This window comes from Acanthaster planci, linkage group LG01 (assembly GCF_054643075.1).
Source record: "Acanthaster planci isolate LZ-2023a linkage group LG01, COTS_SCS, whole genome shotgun sequence".
Lineage (NCBI taxonomy): Eukaryota > Metazoa > Echinodermata > Asteroidea > Valvatida > Acanthasteridae > Acanthaster > Acanthaster planci.
In genome coordinates, this window is record NC_141777.1 from 28,259,606 (window position 1) to 28,280,191 (window position 20,586).

The 20,586-nt window shown below is 42.2% G+C and overlaps 1 protein-coding gene and 1 pseudogene across 1 annotated transcript; one reads left to right on the forward strand and one right to left on the reverse strand.

Annotated features, from left to right (window-relative positions):
* Positions 1 to 1,449: 1,449 nt before the first annotated feature.
* LOC147800640 (transmembrane protein 26-like) lies at positions 1,450 to 5,827 on the reverse strand (annotated as a pseudogene).
* Positions 5,828 to 8,151: 2,324 nt separating this feature from the next.
* LOC147800641 (transmembrane protein 26-like) lies at positions 8,152 to 15,276 on the forward strand. Its single transcript, XM_087137474.1, has 4 exons — positions 8,152 to 8,526; positions 9,118 to 9,798; positions 11,023 to 11,224; positions 12,749 to 15,276. The coding sequence occupies exons 2-4, from the start codon at positions 9,608 to 9,610 to the stop codon at positions 13,697 to 13,699; spliced, it is 1,344 nt and encodes a 447-aa protein (XP_086993600.1). The 5' UTR covers positions 8,152 to 8,526; positions 9,118 to 9,607; the 3' UTR covers positions 13,700 to 15,276.
* The last annotated feature ends 5,310 nt before the right edge of the window (positions 15,277 to 20,586 follow it).

Consider the following 20,586-nt stretch of genomic DNA (forward strand, 5'->3'; position numbering starts at 1 on the left):
TATGTACTAAAAACTATCAGTTCAAGAGTTTCTTACCTACTTGTTGTAAACAATACAAAATGCTTAATAAACACTGGTAATAAGAATAACTATGCTCCTGTCAGTTTTGGACAAGATTTCCTCACAGACAGACATGCAAAATACCTTGTCGATGACATTATGCGACGACCACAGCACCACCAACGCAACGAGGATTCCTGATGTTCCCAAAGAAAAAAATTCCATGTTTCAACAGTACAAGCTTCTTTACAAAATAGCGTGAATCGAAGGGTTTGACCATTTAGGTTGAACAAAAAAAAAATATTTTTAAAAACCTGGCTACAAAGAATAGGTGAGATATCAGTGAATAGGCCTACGGGCGATTCACCAAGAGTTTGCAACGTGTTGACCAATCACAATGTGCGAAATCTGTCGACCCTTTCCAAAAGCGCATTGGGTCGACAATTTTCGCGCATTCCAATTGGTCAACAAGTTGCAAACTCTTGGAGGCGCACTATTGTGGATAGCACGGTATTTAGAAATATTTTGTTGCAGTATTCATTGCGTATCGTCTATTTTTATCATTCCGACCTTGTATTTATGACCTAGTTTCACCGTCCTGCCATTGCATTTGCTATCCATTTGCCATCCCCGTTTGCTCCTTTAACCGTCCCAATTTTACTCTTACAGTTATCACACCCGGCGATTCTGCTTACTCACACCCCACTCGCTAATCCCATTTTCTTGGAAATGATTTCCATTTTTTTCTTGTAAGCTTCAATATTTTACATGAATTTTTCCAGATCCACAGTGCAGCACTAGCTTGATTTCAGTATACAGTAAGATGGATATTAGTTATGTATAATGCTTTACTGGTACACATGCGCACAAAATACATTGCCGTTGATTGTCATTCAATCCAATGATGCAATACAAATGTCAAATAGTTAAGTTATTCCAGCAGTGTAATAGCGATAGGGGCAGGGGCCGGGGGATGGGTCGAACGCCCCCTTTTGTTCTCCAAATAAATAAATAATAAAAAGAAAAAGAGGGAGGGAGGGAGAAGAAAAAAAGGAGGAGTCATTCTGCCTGAAATTTACAATTTTTTTTCAGGGCGATTTACCATAGTGCGCCTCCAAGAGTTTGCAAGGCATTGGCCAATCACGATGTGCGAAATCTGTCGACTCAATTCGCGTTTGGAAAGGGCCGACAGATTTCGGTCATTGTGATTGGCAAACGCGTGAGAAACTCTTGGAGGCGCACTAGTGTGAATCGCCCGTGTTGCACATTATTTGCATTGCACTATAGAGCGCCCAGAATACAAAAATTTTACCATTGCTGCTTTAGTTCAACCCCCACTCCTTTTGGAAATCCGGGATCACCCCCTCCCCGCCTACAAGAAAATCCTGGATCCGCCCCAGGGGGGGGGGCGCGAGAACACCCCTTCCCCTCGATGCTAGTCACCCTTGAAATTACAGTGTATTTGTTTAATTAACAACCGGACCAAATCTGTTGATTTTCTTCGTTCTGAAAATAGGGCTATGTACCCCGTGTCAAATTGACCCTAGTGAGGATAAAGGTACGGTTAACCCCAACTGAAGATATCAAATACGGCATGTGTGATGCAAATTAATGATAATCGGCGTACGTTACCAGGGAGAACCTGTGTCAACATAAATCCGACGTGTGTGCACCTTTATTTGGATTATAATGTTATCATACCTCGAACTTCCTCTTGCTCTGTGTTCTCAGCCGCTGTAACAAGCATTACTGAAGGAATGGTCGTGAAGATTTCAAACGGCTTCGGTTGGCCTTAGCATTTTAACATATTTATGAATGCTTGCAGGAATGAAACCCAAAGCAATCGATGGACGCCATGTTACTTTGCCAATACAGTATTCCGAAAGGCATAAAAAAGACAACATATGCAGAAAACTACAAATTTACTTTCAAATCATATTAAGTTATGATGAATATTATCACTGCAACAGCCTCAGTGGTTGTAAGATTTGATAGCGAAATAATCTTTTCAGTTATAACAATGCAATAAAAGTGCATGTCTGTCGATCGACAAAGTCAACAACTTGAGCAAAACGACAAAAAGTAACTGTTTATTGTTTACCAACTGTAGCGACCTAAATCATAGTCTTTTCTAGGCATTTCTACGCTGGCATAATCTTTCCCAGAGTCTAACATTGGCAGTAACTGCCCTTTCCTCCAATGGCAGCACTTAGCTCGAGGTTTACCTTCAAGGAAAACTGTAATCTATTTTGATTACAGGTGAGAGAAAATGATACGCAACAACTGATTTATGACAGTTAAATTTCTATCATCTAAGCAGGAAGTCAGAATTCCAAAAGTCATTTTGTTATTGCTCATGCCTCATTACTGGTGTTCAATTGAAGGTCAGCCGCGACACATACATGCATGATCAAAAACAAATTCCAACCGACGCCATCCGAGCACACATTTTGATGCCGTAACCTAATTTTTTCCCAATCCTAATCGCTCAACTTTAATCATTATAAAACTGGTAACTGTTAAAACTTAACTTCATAAATGAGTGTCCCGTGTCCCACACACCTGAAACGATCACAGTTTGTCTGCCATAAATCAAGATGGTCAATTTCAGCACTGGTGCAGTATGAACTTCAGCCTTCCATGAGGTATTGATCCAGTGGGCATGCCTCATTTGTCAGAACAGTCCAGGCAAACGTGAAGGATAGAATCGACATAAGGAAAAATAGACCACATTTCGCGGGAGTCTCAATTCCATACGACACCTGTTAAAAGCTGGGACCACGGCATCGATGTCGGTCTGCCTTCTCGTGGTCATTATGCTCTGGGTCTGATACACTCCTTCTGCCATGTACAAAGCCTTAATTGGCGACTTCGTTTTTTATCTTCACGCGCGGAAGTTAATTATAAAATTATCATTTTGTGAAGTAGGAGCATACGATTCTCTTTCACGGCACAGAACGCATCAACACGTGGACTTTAATTCAAAATCGTTATGTCTTGACTAATTGAAGCCACAGCACATTTGTAGCTTCTTTCCTGCAGGTCTGTGCCACTGTCCCTTATGCACTGCTTTGAACGCGCTTTTTTTCTCCGACGCAAACCTAGGCCGTCTCTGTGACCCCGAGTATGCCTCAGCACCATCCCCACCCGCTGATGTCGCGACGTAGCCCTTTGCGTCGTTTCCGTCATCACCACGTACAGCCGGTAAAACTGGAGTATCAGAAGGAGTGCGTTCTTGCAAGTGAAGAAGACGAGTGACTGGTCCTGTAGGCTGAGAGCGAAAAGGAGGTAGAGCCTCATGATCAGGTAGGGTCCGTCTTGCAGGATCACGTCCGTCATGAGGGCCCAGAGGGCTGTGCCACAGAAGATGGTAGAGATGTTGCGGAGGTGCCTGGTCCAGCGGTCCGTTTCCTCCCCGGTCATGATGAGGGTGCGCCGACGCCTCTTGGTAGACGTCAGCCCAAGCTTGAACTGGAGGAGGGGACCAACTCCACACGGCCAGGATTGGCACATAGATGGACCGGTTGCAGGCGATCTTCTCCAGCTTGAGCGTCTCGGATGAGAACTCTAGCATGTCGGCGGCCATTCCGATGTAGACCAGCAGGAGTTGAGATAGCTCGTCCCGCGTCAGCCCGCCCTTTGGAAGCAGCCATCTGCCTAAAATAAGGATGAGCATCAGGGTTTGCTGGTAGATGGTGGATATGGACAGCTTCATACTGTAGGTAATCTGTAAGCAGGAGAAACAGCGACAGAAGTTCTCTCTCAAAAATACGACACAACAGCCAGCAGAATATTCCTTAAAATGAAACAAACAATGGGAACCAAGGTGTATTGTCTTGATACTTGTTTACAGAGGCATTGCTATGCGACGGTTCGGAAATTCGTTCAGAAAAGGTAGACTGTTTGATATTTCCAAATTGTCTTTGTGATATTTATGATGAAACAATTTGCAGGCTCAAAAGTTGCATCTGTGTGTTTTTGTTGGGGTTGTTCTTCTTCTTACCTGAACTTTGAAAACACACCACAAATCTGTGCCATTTTTTGTTTCAAACATCTTGGGATGTAGAAGTTCATTGTACATGTAATGGCTTTTAAAAACAGGCCATTGCGCTTAAATATCTCTTACAATTTTTTTGACAATCGTAATCGCACGAACACAAGTCTGGCCTTAAAGCATTTTCACATCAAAGATGAAAGTTTAGTCATGAAGTTACATGCTGTGTATACCTTTTCATTGTCGGGGAGAGCAAGATCGGTGAAGTTACACAGACTCATGAGCTTTTTATTGCTGTCGAGCTCCAAAGTCGGCATGACTATACACGTGGTCAGGTTCAGCCTTTTCTGCAGCTCTATACGGAAGTCTAGCAGAGAGATTTCCAGGATCCAGACCACAGGTAACACGGTGGCAAGGTAGATCAGAACAAGCGGGAAAAACCTGTCACAATGACATTCGGTAATGCAATTTTATGGGAAGTACAATAAGTCGTCCCGGTGATTCGGTCTCAATAAAATGTTGTGGATTACTAAATAATAATTAATATTAATAAATATATACTGAATAAAATATGTGCCTTATTTTTTGTGGGTGTGAGAGGGACGGATTATGAAACTCAGCTCTCCAAAATAGACCTAACCACAATAACACACGTCACCAGCCAAGCATGCTGCTTGAACCACAAAATCCTGTGTGTCATATTAGTACAATGTTGTGATAGATGTAGATGAACTTACCCCATGCGCCACAAACAAAAAAGTTTGGACCATGTTCGTGATAGTCGTCTTAACTTGAAGAATTATAATCAAGTTTGATTTGGTTCTCAATGAAAAAGCTTGTGAAAGAGGTTCACAATAAGAAGATGAGAGAAAAAAAGCCTACTTTTTGGAATCATTTTTGTTTTCTTTCAAGATTCAGCATTTTTACGTAAAATCTAAGAGGTGGTTGATTTTGTAAGACGTTCCGCACATGTCGTGGAAAAATCACAAAAAGTTGCTTTTTTCTTATGCAAAACATCAATTTGACCAACTACAGCATGGATCAGATATCTTCCAAGAACGGCATTGGGTACAATTAGGCCCTCGTGAAAGTATCGATCTTAACACATCCAAGCAGATCGCGCGTGTCCTGACCACCCCCCCCACGGAACATACCACTTCCACTCGCCGTCTTCTTTGAAGCTGAAAGTGACGTACATCTCTATCATGTAGACCAAGACCAAGATGGAGATGAACCAATAGAGACTGTTCTGCTCCAGGTAAACCGTGAGAAAGATGCCCGTCGCCCCGTGCACCAAGTAGCAAAAACGTACCACCGACGCTCGCAATGCTTTCTTTAGCTGCATGTTGCTGTTCATGTGCTCATTTCAGTCTGGATCCTCTTAGAAAGACATTTTGTGCCTGTGTTGCATAATTTTGTCTCAGCTTTATGGAGTTTTATTGCACTTATATTTTCTACAGTTCGTGCTGAGTGAAGCATATAGAAACATCGATATCTCACTTTAGAGAAACACCTTGCTGTTTTCCTCGATGAGATAGGTGTCTCCTCTTGTAAAAAGATGAGTGACCCAATTGGATCTTGATGGCAAGAAGCCCGACGAATGCTCTGTGCAGTCAGTATCGGCCGTGTACACAACTCCGCCACAAAAGTCTACTGCGTGCTTCCTGACCCCACGCTACTCGAGCACCTGAAGTTAATCGCATCATGATGTGTAACCGGAGAAACGGACATTAAAATTCAAGTGAATGTATACAAGCGTGGATAATGAGTCAATTATGCACTATCGTATTCACATAAAAGAATGACGTTCTCGCCGCGAAATGCTCAGATTAAAATTGCAGGATGCCTTTACGGTGCAGTGTAACAGTGGAAAAGGGAATCAGAACCCAATTTTCGGGGGAAGGGGGAAATTGGAGATTTCTTTATGTAACACTTTTTTGGTTTAGGGAAGGAGGCGAAATGAACCCCCCTCGCCCAAAAAGTCGCCTTTTCTCTCATTCATCAACCCCCCCCAAAAACGTTGCCTTTTTATGGGGAGGGGGTGGTGGCTCATGGATTCTACTTTTAAAATCGCCAAATGTTACCAACATAACCAACGTGTGACGACCTTTATTACACAGTAGAAACGGAAGGTGACATCATCTCGCTGTGAATATATTTGAAATCGTTCCATGAAAATGCACTTTAACGCTCGGGTAGATTTTAATAATTTCACGATAGCCTCAGTGTATTTCACAGTGCAAATAGCTTTTAGCATAATTAATTTATCCACAGAGTAATTGCCACAGGAGTGGAGTGCATTCAAACCGAATATTCGCTGTCGCTGGTTGCTTGAAAACCGTAAAATAAAATGCACAACAGTCCGACTGGAGTCATAATTAGCCTGTAGGAAATTTCGTTACCATGCATTAAATGGTGAGTCGAACATCAAGACTTCACGTTCTCATATGATACAAGGCTTGAAATTACAGACATTTAGAATTTTGTCCCGGTCTTTTGGGGGTATTGGAGAGCCTTTTAGGGATGAGAAAATTCAACAGCCCTTTCAAAAAAATAATTAAAAATATCTCTTTCTCCCAGACTAAAATCGAATGCACTTGTACGCGATATTATACCTTCTGCTCAATTATGTACCCAGGTTTTGAGTCCACAGTGGGCAAAAGGGGGATTTTTTTAATCCGTGAAAGAGATCCTCACTCCATTAAATTGAGTTGGAAGCAGATTGTCTCTGAAGTGTTAATACTTTCAATTCCTTAAAAAATTGAAAACATGTCTCCGGGGGCCACTTCCCTCCTCTGCCCCCTGCATGAACTGCTTCCACCTTAAATGTCTGTCCCTAGTGTTCCTTGATAAATTCGTGGTTCGCCTGAAAATATCCATAACCGTCCATTTCTATTTTTTTTAATTCAGTTCTCAAAATGTTTTCATGTGAAGTGTGTTGCCTAACGCGTAACCGAGTTTTGTTTTTCTGCCTGTTGACAGTTTCATCTTTGCGATTTTGCTTTTTATCAGGAACCAGGTTCAACTTTTAAAGTCGTCATCCCATCACAGTCTTTCACTCTGCCCCCCTCTCTTGCGAATCTGGCAAAATATAGGCAATCGTTGCAGTGGCATCGCAAAATGCAAAACCCATCAAGATGATAAAAGTGTACAATTCTGCTCTGATCTATGAACTATTTTTTTGTCGTCACATTACTGCAAGTAGGTTTTTTATGATAAAATGGGACAGTACTGTTGAATCAGATGCAGCGAATTCCTCCGTTGTAATTATCCAAAAGTAAAATTGAGGTTTTATAGCCCTGCATCCCCCTGCACTTTTTCCTTAAAAGGGGGAACGGTGATGGCTATAGTGAAGCATTATCAAGTGTTGTTGAAGTTTTATGAGTCATTCAATTTCATTAACCCATCCATTCAAACTTAAACATGTAACATAAAAGTTGTACAACTTCTGACTAATTTCTATGCTATATAGGAAGTCGTATCTGAATTAATATGTAACATTCAATTTTGAATGTTAAATTACACGACGGGTGAAAAATAACCACAGTGTTCCATTAATAGCACGACAACACAAGTGTCTTAAAAAACAAACTATAGGCCTATATATAATTTCCCCATACACTAAAATCTCCAAATGAATTCACACTCTTTGGCTGAAATGGAGTTAGCCAGTGGCTCGCTTCTGTATCGCACGCCTCGCATGGCCCCATAAAATCCTTGAGAGGCAGCCATCCACTGGCAGTACGCCGCGCGACAGGGGCGCGAAAGGTCTTGGGCGTTGCGCAGCGTCCATCCTCCGCCGTGAGTCACGGCGTTTGTTCAGCTGCATCTTGGCGCCAACGCCCAATGCCAACTTTCCCAGATAATTTTTTTAGAGTGACTGTAGTGCTTGCAGGCACGAAGGAACTCACTGTTGCTACGGCCATATGAAAACTGCATCTACCTTTTGTACAAATTTAGAATCATTTATATATTTCATTAATTTCGCTTGTGCACAAAACAGTCATTTTTGATATCCAAATCAGGGGCAATAAGACCGATAAATAAAATGTGTTGCAATGGTTTAAAAAAATTGAATTGTATACTCTGAAACAACTATCTTTTATAAAAAAAACCCACTAATTTGTTGATAACCTCGGTTGTTTCAGGACGACTCAAGTAATATTTGACAAACAAGCACCCTCGATCAAAATCAGACCTTTTATGACTAGGTCTATGGCAAATAAAAATAAACAGCTGAGAATGTGGGGCAACTACATTTTTTTTATGATGAGCGTTGTTGCACAAAATCTCCATTCTATTAAGAAAACGTCAAGCAACACAGTCATATGCAAGCAGCCCATAATGAATTTCACACCTCGGCGATCGATCACCACGAGGCGAATATTGATAGCTAGGCCAGCCGTGATGTGGTGTCAGATTCTCCGCTGCTTCCTTCGAGTGAAGACTAGTTGCCGTACACAGAAAGCGCTGAAGTCACTCTCTGTGCAAAACGCACTCCTTATATCATCCATCATTTTGAGCCACTGACGGTAAGTCAAATGTACAAGTGTCAACAGTTTCCACCACTGATCTGTTCAAAACATGTCAGGAGTGTCTTAAAGAAGTGTACAGCTTTTCTGCTTCTCCAGAGATTACTGTTTGTTTATTTCAAAGGCTGCGAGAGTTGACAAATTAATTTCTTACTGCATCAGAAATGGAACAGAGCAATCAAACGCAGCGAAACTAATGGTTGGGATACCAAATGATGCGCGCACACTCGCACAGCGAGCTAGTGCAAACAAAAATAATCGGACGAATCAGTTAAAGCTGTGCATATACATCCACGGTGGCATAAATGATAACTTGTAATTAGTTCACATTATTTTAAGGATAAATTTTAAGGATTAAGCAGACAACAGACAGTTTGTCTATCTTTGGGCAAACCAATGCATGATCTTACAAAAACACCCCAAGCCTTACCATAAGTATTAATTTTTCTTCATTCGACGAGTCACTCTACATATATCGTATATTACTAACCTGAATTGGATATTCATCTTGAAAATGTTGCCGCATAATTGCAATTTAAGGCATAGTTAACGCTAAAATGTTAATGGTAATCATTCCTTTGTGCACCGCAGCCAATGAATCAACTATGCTCGTGGAGACATCTCCATGACATGCCTGAGCATGGAAATGCCTGACTTGACGTTAACGAATGTTGACTCCAACCTGGTGAGGCAAACGATCTGCTGACGATGAATTCGAAACCTACTGTTGGAGGGAGAAAACCGTGGGTTCATCTTCTACATTGATGGTATCATTATATCCAAGGAATTACTACAACACGCTTGGAAGAACGCAGTTCAGAAAAACCCTTTTGAATCCGTGAATGTGGATGAATGAAAGCGAGTTTTCATCTCAAGATATGAGTAATTATTTCAACAAACAATAACTTCCAACCACAAAAACAGATTTTTTTTTAATTGAACGCAACAGTGTGGACTATATGAAGCCTTGACCGGCAATTTGAGCTCTATTTTCCAGTCTTATCACCCAGGCAACATAAAATAAAAGAATCATCACCGTCCACTGGTGGCGAGCCCAGCCTTCTCTTGTCGGGCAAACAAAATGAATCGCGGCAAGGCCTTGAAAGCCTCTATGGTGAGGCTGGTCTTCCTCTTCCACGGGCTGGTCAGCGTGTTCGCTGCGGTCTACACCACCCAGGTCTCCATGTATTGGTTTATCGCTGTCGCTGCCGTGCTGTCCATGTTTGAGATGATACTTACCTACAAACTGAACGAAAAGGGCGAGTGGAAATGGTACAGATTTAAAGCTTTTTTAACCTTCTAATTTTGGATCCTTTTTGTTTGTTTTATCCTATAGTTCGTGTTGGTACATTACAGTGTTCTGATGAGCCAACCCTTATCAAATTCAAAAATCGAGATTGGCAACAAAAGGGGGCTGAAATCCCTTTTTTAATGGGCATTACTGCTAGTTTCCCTGTCCTATCCCTTCCCTTTGACTGTAACCATGAAGAATACACCCCTGTCTGCAATGATGTGGGCTAAGTGAATTCTTATTTGCAAGTCGGTCGTACTGAATTGAAAGCGAGATGAACTTCTTTATTTTGGAAACCTACGAATAAAATGAAAGCAATGAAATGAAAATTCATTATAGAGTTGAATAATTTGAAATCTGTGATTTATTATATCTGAATGTTTTAAGCAAAATGTTAAAAAAAATGGAAAAGAGGCATGGAACCCAAAATAGTCTGGGACCAACCCACTTGACTGATTACAGTGAATAAGATAAAACCTAATAAAAATGGTTTCTGGTGAGCAAGGTCTGAGCCCGAGCCTCATTGGTGAAAGGCGAGGAAAGAACCGCTACACTAACTAATATGTCAACTTATGTGGACCTATGTCGCACCATAAGAACAACCATAGTCACTGGATAGCCCATTACTAACAACAGAAAGGCTTGTCCACATAACTATTCATAAGGGTCTGTTGGCTGTTGGTCGAAATTCTCACTAGCGTCAGAATAAAGACGATGGGACCAAGAACATGGCAGCCTACGTCCCTGGGTGCAGGCACATAGTCATGCGCAAGGAACGGCATTCGTTTATGAGCGAAAAGCACAAACATGAGGCCGCAGGGGCGGATCCTGACCAAAGTGGGGGGGGGGCTGGTTTTCTTTTTCGTGTTTTTCTTTTTCCGAGGGGTAAGGCGACATTTTAGGGCGGGCACGCGTTTAGAGGGGACATGAAACAGACCCCAAATCGTTTTTATTTTGTTATTCATATAAAAAATGCACCATTTTCGGGGGGGGGGGGAGGACATGACCCTTGCTGACTCTCTCGTCCCCCCTCTCACAAAGGGCAGGGGGTTCCAGCCCAAAAGAAAATACTGGCCCATAGAGCGATCAACACTTTGTCGAATGCCCCAACTGATCACTGAAGTCTGATTTCAAGCGTGTTAAGAATGCCCTTCCCAGGAAATGCCACATCAGCATAAAATGAACATGTGCTTTTTACCCGGAAGGTTTGTGCCGTCGGTCTTCATCTATCTAACGATGGTCATTCCAGTGGTGTGGATCTTGGAGATTGCCATGCTTAACTTCAGACTGAACTTACAGGACCAGCTGGGTACGGAGCGCTGTGTCACCAGGCTTGAAGATTACGGCTGCTTCGACGAAACCAACTTCACACAGAAAGCAGCCGTCGTGTTGAATCAAGAAGATGTGGTAAGAATTAATGTATGTATGATGATTTCAAATGCGTGCATGCACATTGACACAGTTCCAATTATCGACTGCTCTGTTGTGAGACCTGACAACCTTGGCTCGGGTGACACCTTGGCTCTGGTGTGGTGCTTAAATTTAACACAAGGCGGAAAAAGAACAAAATGATTTTCTTCTTTTTTATTTCGTTGTTGTGAGGGGAGGGGTTCTGGGCAGAGGCTAAAACTGTATATTGCTTTATTAATCCTCCTTGGACTTAACTAGGAATGAGGCTAAACTTGGTACGAAGGAGGGAATAAGGGAGGGAAAGAAATCCCCCCTCCAAAAAATAGCCTTTTTCTCTCTATCTTTTCATTTTTTCATTCAACGAGCTAAATACTTATCTACAGAGTAGGAGGTACAGTGTCCAGTGAATACAATGAATTAATTTCTACAGACATGAAAACATCATTGCTCAGGCAGTAAGTTTAGTCATTTTAATTCAGTCTAAATTTTAATAAACATCCTAACAGAGCGTTTGGGTGCCGGGAAATATATGTAATCAGAAGGACGGCGTAAATACATTCAAAATAATAAAATGAAAAAGTGTCGTATTAAATGGGTAAAATTTTGACGACATAAATCATTTACACAAATTTTGATGTGGTGTGAACATTATGATATAATAACCACAAAATATTCCGAATGGGCGTGCCTACCGTAATACAGTCAGCACAAATGAGGTTATGAGCCACGAATAACAAACCGCGATTTATAATATTAAATGACGCTACTAAATTTGCATGGAGTTCGTTCAACCACATTAAAATTTCTCTGACTTGAAGGGAAGCTTTTGTTGTGGTTTGAAACCATATGAAGAAAACAAACAAACTCGTCAATAAAAAGGGGATGGTCAGCCGTGCCACCTAACCCTCCCCTAATCTCATGTGGAAAAAAATTACGTTTATAAGCTCCTGTAAGGTGGTAGTGAACAGGGGCGTAGCGACTGGGGGTGCGGCACCATCCCCTGTAATTAATTCCAGTCGGCAAACAGAGCGTCTGTCAGGAAATGAATCCAAACTTGGTAGCTAAACGATATACGTTGGCCACCGGCGTTTCCCCTAAAGTTTGAAATCTAGCGTACTACTAAAGTCTTATTCCCATGTTATTTTACACGAGGTTAGCGAATAAATTACAAGTCGGCAAATTAACTCTGGCACACCCCCAAAGATAATTCCTTCACTGCGCCCCTGGAACTTGTAAAAATTGAAGGCTATAGTGGAAGCTATAAGATGACTTTTCAGGCTTGCAATATCCCCGGTTTCCTTTGCATGAAACAACTGAGGAAGGACTTCGATTGAGTACTTGTACATCGAACTTTCTTCCTTAACAATGTTGGTACTCATTCATGTTTTTTGGTGTAAAGATGCAATTAAAGTGACTTGCCTGGAGACGTAGCTGGATTGGAACCCTAACCCCAGACAGCAATCTCAACTGCGTTTAGGTTACGTAATTTTTTTGATGGCCACCGTCTCTTTTTCTACACAGGACGTTTACAACTTACGCTCAAATTTCTCGACGACCATACAGCAAACTCTGATGCTCATCCTAATCTTGGGCAGATGGCTACTACCCAAGGGTCAGTTAACCCGTGACCAGCTCTCTCAACTCCTACTGGTCTACATCGGCATGGCCGCCGACATGCTAGAGTTCTCCTCAGAGACGCTCCGCCTGGAGAAGATCGCCTGTAGCCTGAGCATCTTCTACGCCATCCTGGTAGTGTGGACGTGGAGCCTGATGCAGTTTACCCTGGGCCTGACAGCCACCAAGGCCCGCAAGCGACGGGTGGCCGCAAAAGTCTACAAGTCAGAGGAGGAAGAGTTAAACAAGCGGCGTTACAAGCACTCCAAAAAAGTGTCCGTGTTTCTGTGCGGTACAGAACTCTGGGCCTTGGTCACTTCCTTAGCCATCCAAGACGGCCCGTACCTCGTAGTACGCCTGTATCTCATCTTCGGTCTCGGTATCTTCGACCAGTCCACGGTCTTCTTCACCTGTAAGAACGCGTTGCTGCTCTTCTTGCAGTTTTACCGTTTATCTGTGGTCTTGTCGGAAACCAACAAGACGCACGAGAAGAGCCTGCGTATCCGCCGGAGGCTTTCTCATTCTGCTGGTGGGGAAGATAAGGACGCTGCACCACATGTTGACGAGTTGAACTCTGTTGGCGACGTGGCAATGGCGGTCATATCCGGTAGCATTGTGCCAAATGGCCACATCCAAAGATCACAACTGACCAATCACAGCAGCGGTGATGACACCGTACCACATCCACCCAACGGCATCGTAACAACCCAGGCTGAGTTGAACGACCTGAGAGTAGGAAACAGGTCGCCCGATGGATCGATGAGGAATCGTAAGATGAACGGGGGACCGAAAGTGGATGCAAACGACACCAATGGACATTCACATCACACAGTGACCTTTGCCCTCGATGATGACTGATTTAAATTCCCTTGGGCCAATCTTTGACAATGATCATAAGATATACTTAAGTTAAGCATCTTGTGAAAAGGTTCAGTTTACCATTCATAGCTAACTGAACATCTTGTACAAGATACAATATGCTTGCTATCTGCAAAAAATACCTATCGTAGGACAAGCTTGTGAGTTCACTGATTGAATCTTTTGATGTGATAGCGACTGATATGGAATATATTTAAAGAAACATTAAGCAACCGCCGTTGTGGACTACAGAGTCAGACAGTGACAGTGACGAATATGAATCTCGCAAATGATGAATTTACTTGTATCAAAATGATATGCTCTTGAGTTGCCTTCAGACAAAGCCTGCAGGCAGAGCTAATTTTATTTTCTTAAACTACTTCAAGTTCTTCTTTGCCTCAAATTAAAGTTGATCTTGGCGATGAGTTAAACAAAACTTTTATAAGACTAATCCGATTAGACGCCATAACCAAAGATCGTACAGCGCCGAGTAGCGGCGCAAGATGGAAAACTTCACCATGAATACGCGTAAAACGTTGTCACTTGGGCGCCATTCTGGTTGGACTACGCCTGCGCAGTGCCTGTTAATGCGCAGGCGCCGCGACAGGCACGCACACACATTAACGTTCACACTCGAATGGCGCCCATGGTGATAACACCTTTATGGCCGAATTACCCATCTTGCGCCGCTACGCGGCGCTATATAATCTTTGCCATAATTAACTGCGGTGGCACCGCACTCACACACACATTCTTCAGCTTGACGCGCGCGTGCATTTGGCAAATCACGACACCCGATTGGTCGAACAGGCATGTAACGCGCGCATACTACCTGTCCGCGAGCGTTGTGCCACCGCAGTAATGGCTTCTAATTCTTGTGGTCGAATTACACTATAGATATGTACATTTTTCAGTAAGTCCATGGGTGTTTTGAATAAATGCAACAACAGTAATATTGTCATCACCAAAGTTTTCTTGTTTATGTTTTGCACACAACTCAATTAAAATTCTTCAGAAGTGTTACGAACCAGTTGAAAACAAAGCAAAACGATGAACGTAAATTGGTTGTATTTTTTGTCTATTTTTTTCAGCAGGTTAATTTTTAGAAATGAGAAAGATGTGTCAAGCATAAACATACAAAGACACAAATTAAAAACAAACAACATAAGTAACCGATTTGGAGACTGAACAGAAATGTTGCTGTCATTTTAATTTTGAAAAAAGATATGACCACAAATTATTTCAAGATCATCAAGACACTAAAACCAATTAGCGCCATTTCAAAGCAAATTAACTTCCCAGGATATTGGTATGTTACGAAAGAGTTGTAATTTGCATTTAATCGAGGTACTCACCAAGTATAGTGAAATATTAATTTTCTGGATTGTAGGCCTATCTGCTTATTTTATGTCATTCGTTTGACAGCCTGATGAATACTATTTCAGTTATGCTATCATATCCTCCATAAAGTAATTATGTAGATATCACTTAGATGTTACATATTGACATTTACGCTTAGACTGGATTAGATATATGTGTCATTGATGCACATTTAAAAGTTGGACCACTGAATAAAAAAAAACGATATTTTCTCAACATGTTCTGCAGTTTATTACTATTATTCAAAAAGGGAAGCGGGGATGTAATTAGCTCTTCTAACGTCAAAATGTTGTGTCTTGTACATAAGGGAACGTTTTGCATGTGTACTTATGTGACCCTGGTGTATTTTGGGGGTCGGAAAGACACAGAAATTTGTTCGTTGATCGTGGTCCATGTTCACGCAGTTAAGAAACAAAGGATGTGCACGCCATTGCTACACAATACTGAATGAGAACAGTTTGAACGTACGGGGCGCTTGTCGCACAACATCCTTCCGTCCCCCCGGCACATAGAGTTACATGCATTGAAAACTTTCTTTTAGCCATCACGTGATGTTCGTGTCTGCCCTGGTGTCAGCCACCACTACCCCAGCTGGCGAGCGGGCCTCTGGAGGTTGCCCGAGTGTAATGACGTCACGGATGGACTGTTCGAGCATGGACGTACATGGTGGAACGTGCCAGGGACTTGAACTTTTTCCCAGAATGCCTTGGAAAACACACTGCATCGTTCTACTGGCCTCATTTTGAGGCTTCCCTTGAGTGTAACACTGGTGTGTTCAGGGAAGCTAATCGAACGCACCCATTGATCACCGTTATGTGGAACCATGGAACCGGAAGTTAACGCGCAACTTCTGCGATTGTCCAATGGAAGCCTATAAATCATGGCGCGTCTGCTTTTGTGACGAAGTCACTTACGAATCGGATATATATAAAGGAGATCAATGTTTTACACACATAATAATTGTGCGCGTGTTGTATACACTTCAGTACTCTATCCCGTTCGTAAGTGACTTCGGCCGTGTCCGAAACGGGCTTCCAGAGATACGGCTAGGTCTATTGTCTAAGCATCTCTATGCATTTCCAATGGAGCGAAGACCTAGACCTAGCTCTAGACAAAAGATTCGGATGCAGCCGAATTCGTCACAAATTTGCAGGCCCCCATTGGACAATCGCTGAAGTTGCGCGTTAACTTCCGGTTCCATGGTTCTGTGTAAACGGCCATCAATTTATGTACCCATGTGTTCTGCATGTGCAGCGGGCGTGGTTTAAACTGAAGTGACATCACACTTACGAACTGGATAGGCGCAGGCATACCAGCTGTGCGTGCCTGTCGCGGTGTCGCGGCGCCTGTTGCGTTAACATGGCGTATTCACACCCAACTGGCGCTCATACGATAAACGTTTTACGCGTATATCACGGTGAACAATCTTTGGTGATAGGTTGTGTACAACGAAGCCAATCACAGTGCAAAGCCATTAGACTTTCCAGTGCCTTGTTCGGGCGCTCGGCGACATGCGAACTTGAAGGTAACAGAGGGCAGATGTCATGGTACATAAATACTTGCGTCACGTATGTTTCAGAGGAAAATTATTAACTGCGCATGTCCCACATTTAGGATCATTTGCATACATAATGAGGGCCATGGGAATTCGTGCCAGGCGAGCAGCTGCTTCATTTCATGAACCTTACGTCTTATTTTAACATTTTAGGGAAAAAATACCTGCCGAAAAACATTTTCACGGTGTTAGAGATAAGGCCTTTTCCTAACCTGTTTTGTGAAACTAAAAATAAGAAATAGCACTGGAGTGGTAGAAACTAGTGACTTTGTGAAAATCTCTTTTCGTAAGCGCTAGTCGTTCCCAACCCACGCCCGGCAGCATTCTACTTGCTACCAAAAATTCACAAATCAGGAAATCCAGGCCGCCCCATTGTGTCTGCTTGTAATTGACCCCCTAAATTGATGTGCAACTTCCTTGACACCATTCTAACACCCACTGTCAAAACGCTCCCTAGCTATGTCAAGGATACTAACCACGCTCTACGTCTGTTCGATGAAATTGAGTTCCCAGGTTCATTTTAGTTTTCATAGACGCAGTCGAAGTTTTAGTCGATGTATACAACTGGGAGAGAAATCTTCCAGGGTTTGAACTGTTTCAATTCAGGACAACTTCCAGAGGGCGCAATAACCAGTTAAAAATTTTCAAGACTAGAACGTGACCGGGAGTTGATGCGCGCTTGCAACGTCTAGGCGCGTGTCGAGTCACGCTGACGCCAAATTCATGTACTAGCCTATTATTAGTGAACCACACGTGACCGCATTTCAGCCAATCAGGATAAAGAACCAGGAAGTGTTGTGTTTAGATTGGGTGCGTTCGATTAGCTTCCCTGAACAGACCAGTTTTACACTCAAGGAAAGCCTCAAAATAAGGCTTATCGAGCGCTGCAGTGTGTTTTCCAAGGCATTCGGGGAAAAAGGTCAAGTCCCCGCCTCGTTCCATCATGTACGTCCATGCTCGAACAGTCCATCCGTGACGTCATTACACTCTGGCAGCCTCAAGAGACCCGCTCGCCAGCTGGGGTAGTGGTGGCTGACATCAGGGCAGGCACGAACATCACGTGATGGCTAAACGAACGCTCTCGTGTAAGTTTGACTTACACGTGTAAGTTAATCGAACGCACCCATTATTGCGTATTATCTGACCGCGCTGCCGGATAGGTTTCTGCGCCACAGAAAATGGATATGCTAACTTGGCTTCTCTCCTACTACTGGCTACATCTGCCTCGACACAATTTAACACAAGTAGCCATTTGGGCTCAAGTGGCATTCCGTGTAGCATTACACAGGTTGTACGGTCCAGCCGTTCACTTGTGGGTGCATTGTAGTAGATTTGGGCTGGGCCCACGGTGCCGTGGTGCTTAGTGCATGCGTGCCGTATATCGCTATAGTGACACTGACTATGCAACGCGATGTTGTTTAGGCCTCATATGCAGCAAGGTATGAGACGGAGAGAACCACCTGCTTTGTGTTGGTCATTGTCTCGCAGGAATCTGGGGAATTCCTTTCAGACATCTTGGGGGACGAGTTTAGGCTAGAGTCGACACCCCAACCGGTTTCAGACTTGATCTTCAAACTTAGGTTAGGCCCGGGGAAACAACCACACCGCCACAATTTGTTGAATTCTTTTGACTTTTTCAATAAAAAGGAATTAATAAATGGGAATACATATGTGCTTCAGGGGAACAAACGCTGATGGTTGCGTCCATTCTCCTGTGCCGTTCTTAAGGCACCTTTCCATAAACGCGTCAACATTTGCGTCAAATGTTGCGTATCCGTTACGTGTCTTATGTTAAGCCTGGTTTCCTTATGGTCATCTGTAACGCAGACGGTCTGCAAGACGTCAAGACGCAAACAGTCGCGGGAGAGACGCAGCGCGACGTCAGTCCACCCAAAAAATTAAACAAAATGGCGCCCTAAACTCGGCGAATTTTCGCCCAAAATGCCTTTTTTAGGTGGCAATGTTGCCTCTTGAAGCCAAACTGATACCCCAGTTTGATGTAAATTTTATATAACGGGTTTTGCCCTCACCCAACGTATATATTAATTAACACTGTAATGCTTTTTTTAAAAATCGATTTTTTTCAATGTAATGACTTTTTTTTAAAACAGACCGTACTTTGATTTTTTGAAATCATTTTGCAAAACCGAATGAAATCTTTCGTAACTAACATATCTTTTTGGGTGAAATTTTAGAGACCTAACATGTTTTTAAGATTTGGATGAATTTTTTTTTGACCAAAAACATTTTTAAGGTTCGAATAAAATTTTGTAGACCTGAAATGTTTTTAAGATGCGAATAAAGTTTTTGGACCTATTATGTTTTTAAAATGCCTAAAATCCGGACATCTCATTTTTGACCGCTGCCAAACCCGTGTGGCAATTTGAATCCGCATGAAAAACGAAATGCATTTCAGACAAATATCCTGGTCTTGAAAAAAATTAACTGATACATACAAAACAATTATCAGTCTTACAGACAGTATCACCGGTGATCTGAGGGGAATTCGACAAAAGTGTGAAAATTGGACACAAAGCTAGGTAAAAATACATAATTTTTCATAATTATACTTTGTCGAAAAATTGATATTTTCCACTTTCTTGGATTTTTTCCCCCAGCGTTTTCTTGTACCAGATGCTATTACATATCACCATTTGATAGACTCTTGGCAACTTATTCACACATGATGTCTTCAAGGGAAATGACAATACAATCCCCCACATGGGTCACCACAAATATACGTCGTCTGCTAGAACAATTTTTTAGGCCGATGACCGTTATGTCACTATTGCGCATGCGCGAATACACAAACTAAATGGGTGAACAGTCTGGCAAACAGTCGAATCTGGAAAACATTAGGTCTGTCAAATTTCATTCGGATTTCGAAAACATGTTAGGTCTGAAAAACTTCATTTGAATCTTCAAAACATGTTAGGTCTGAAAAATTTATTTGAATCTTGAAGGCATATTAGGCCAAAAAAATTGTATTCATATCTTAAAAACATGTCAGGTCTACAAAATTTTATTCGAATCTTAAAACCATGTTGGGTTAAAAAATTTCATTCGAATCTTAAAAACAACTTAGGCCTGTAAAATTTCATCCAAAAACATATTAGATACGAAAGATTTCATTCGGTTTTGGAAAATGAATTCAAAAAAGTACGGTCTGTTTTAAAAAACATTACAAAAACAAAAAAAATCGATTTTTAAAAAACCATTCCATTTCTAGGAAAACATGTTCCGATCTTTTTGACTCTAATTCTGCTTCGTAGGAGCTTACGGTGGAGCCTGCAAAGTTAACATTTTTTATTGGTCGAGGACTTCACGTCCGTTCGTTGAAAACTCACAAACACAATTCAGAGATAGCACGGGGAGCGGGTCAACGTAGCGGTTCTTTCCTCGCTTTGCACCAATGAGGCCTGGGTTCGAGTCCCGGCTTGGCCCAGGCTTTAAGTGCATTTGGTTTCCAGTTCATACTCGCTCTCTCAGGTTTTCTCCGAATATTCCGGTTTCCTGCTTCCTCCAAAAGTGCACGTTCTTCCCAACTCCGTAATGTGATGCTGATTAAGCCTGAGTAGCTGAAAGCGTCATTAAAACAAAACAATAGAGATATCGTACCTAGGTCTCCATGTTCATGCACGTTTGTTTTCACTGCCCGTGCTTACTTGAAAACGAGATTGTACAACGTTGCAAAGATTTACCTACTTGCACTTGATGGGTTCCAGATTCTGTTGAATTGACATCATGCAATTGTTGTCAGCAAAGGTTAGATAAAACATTAGAATTTTTCATAAATGAAGTAGACTATTGCTTTAGGCTTACTACTTATAAATTATAAGAGTGTTTAAAATATTTTGTCTGTTTTTATTTCGGTTTTTACCGACGGACTACCATAAAATTTCAAACCGTAAATATTCAGCTATGTACGAGACTGACGCATTGCACTGTCCTT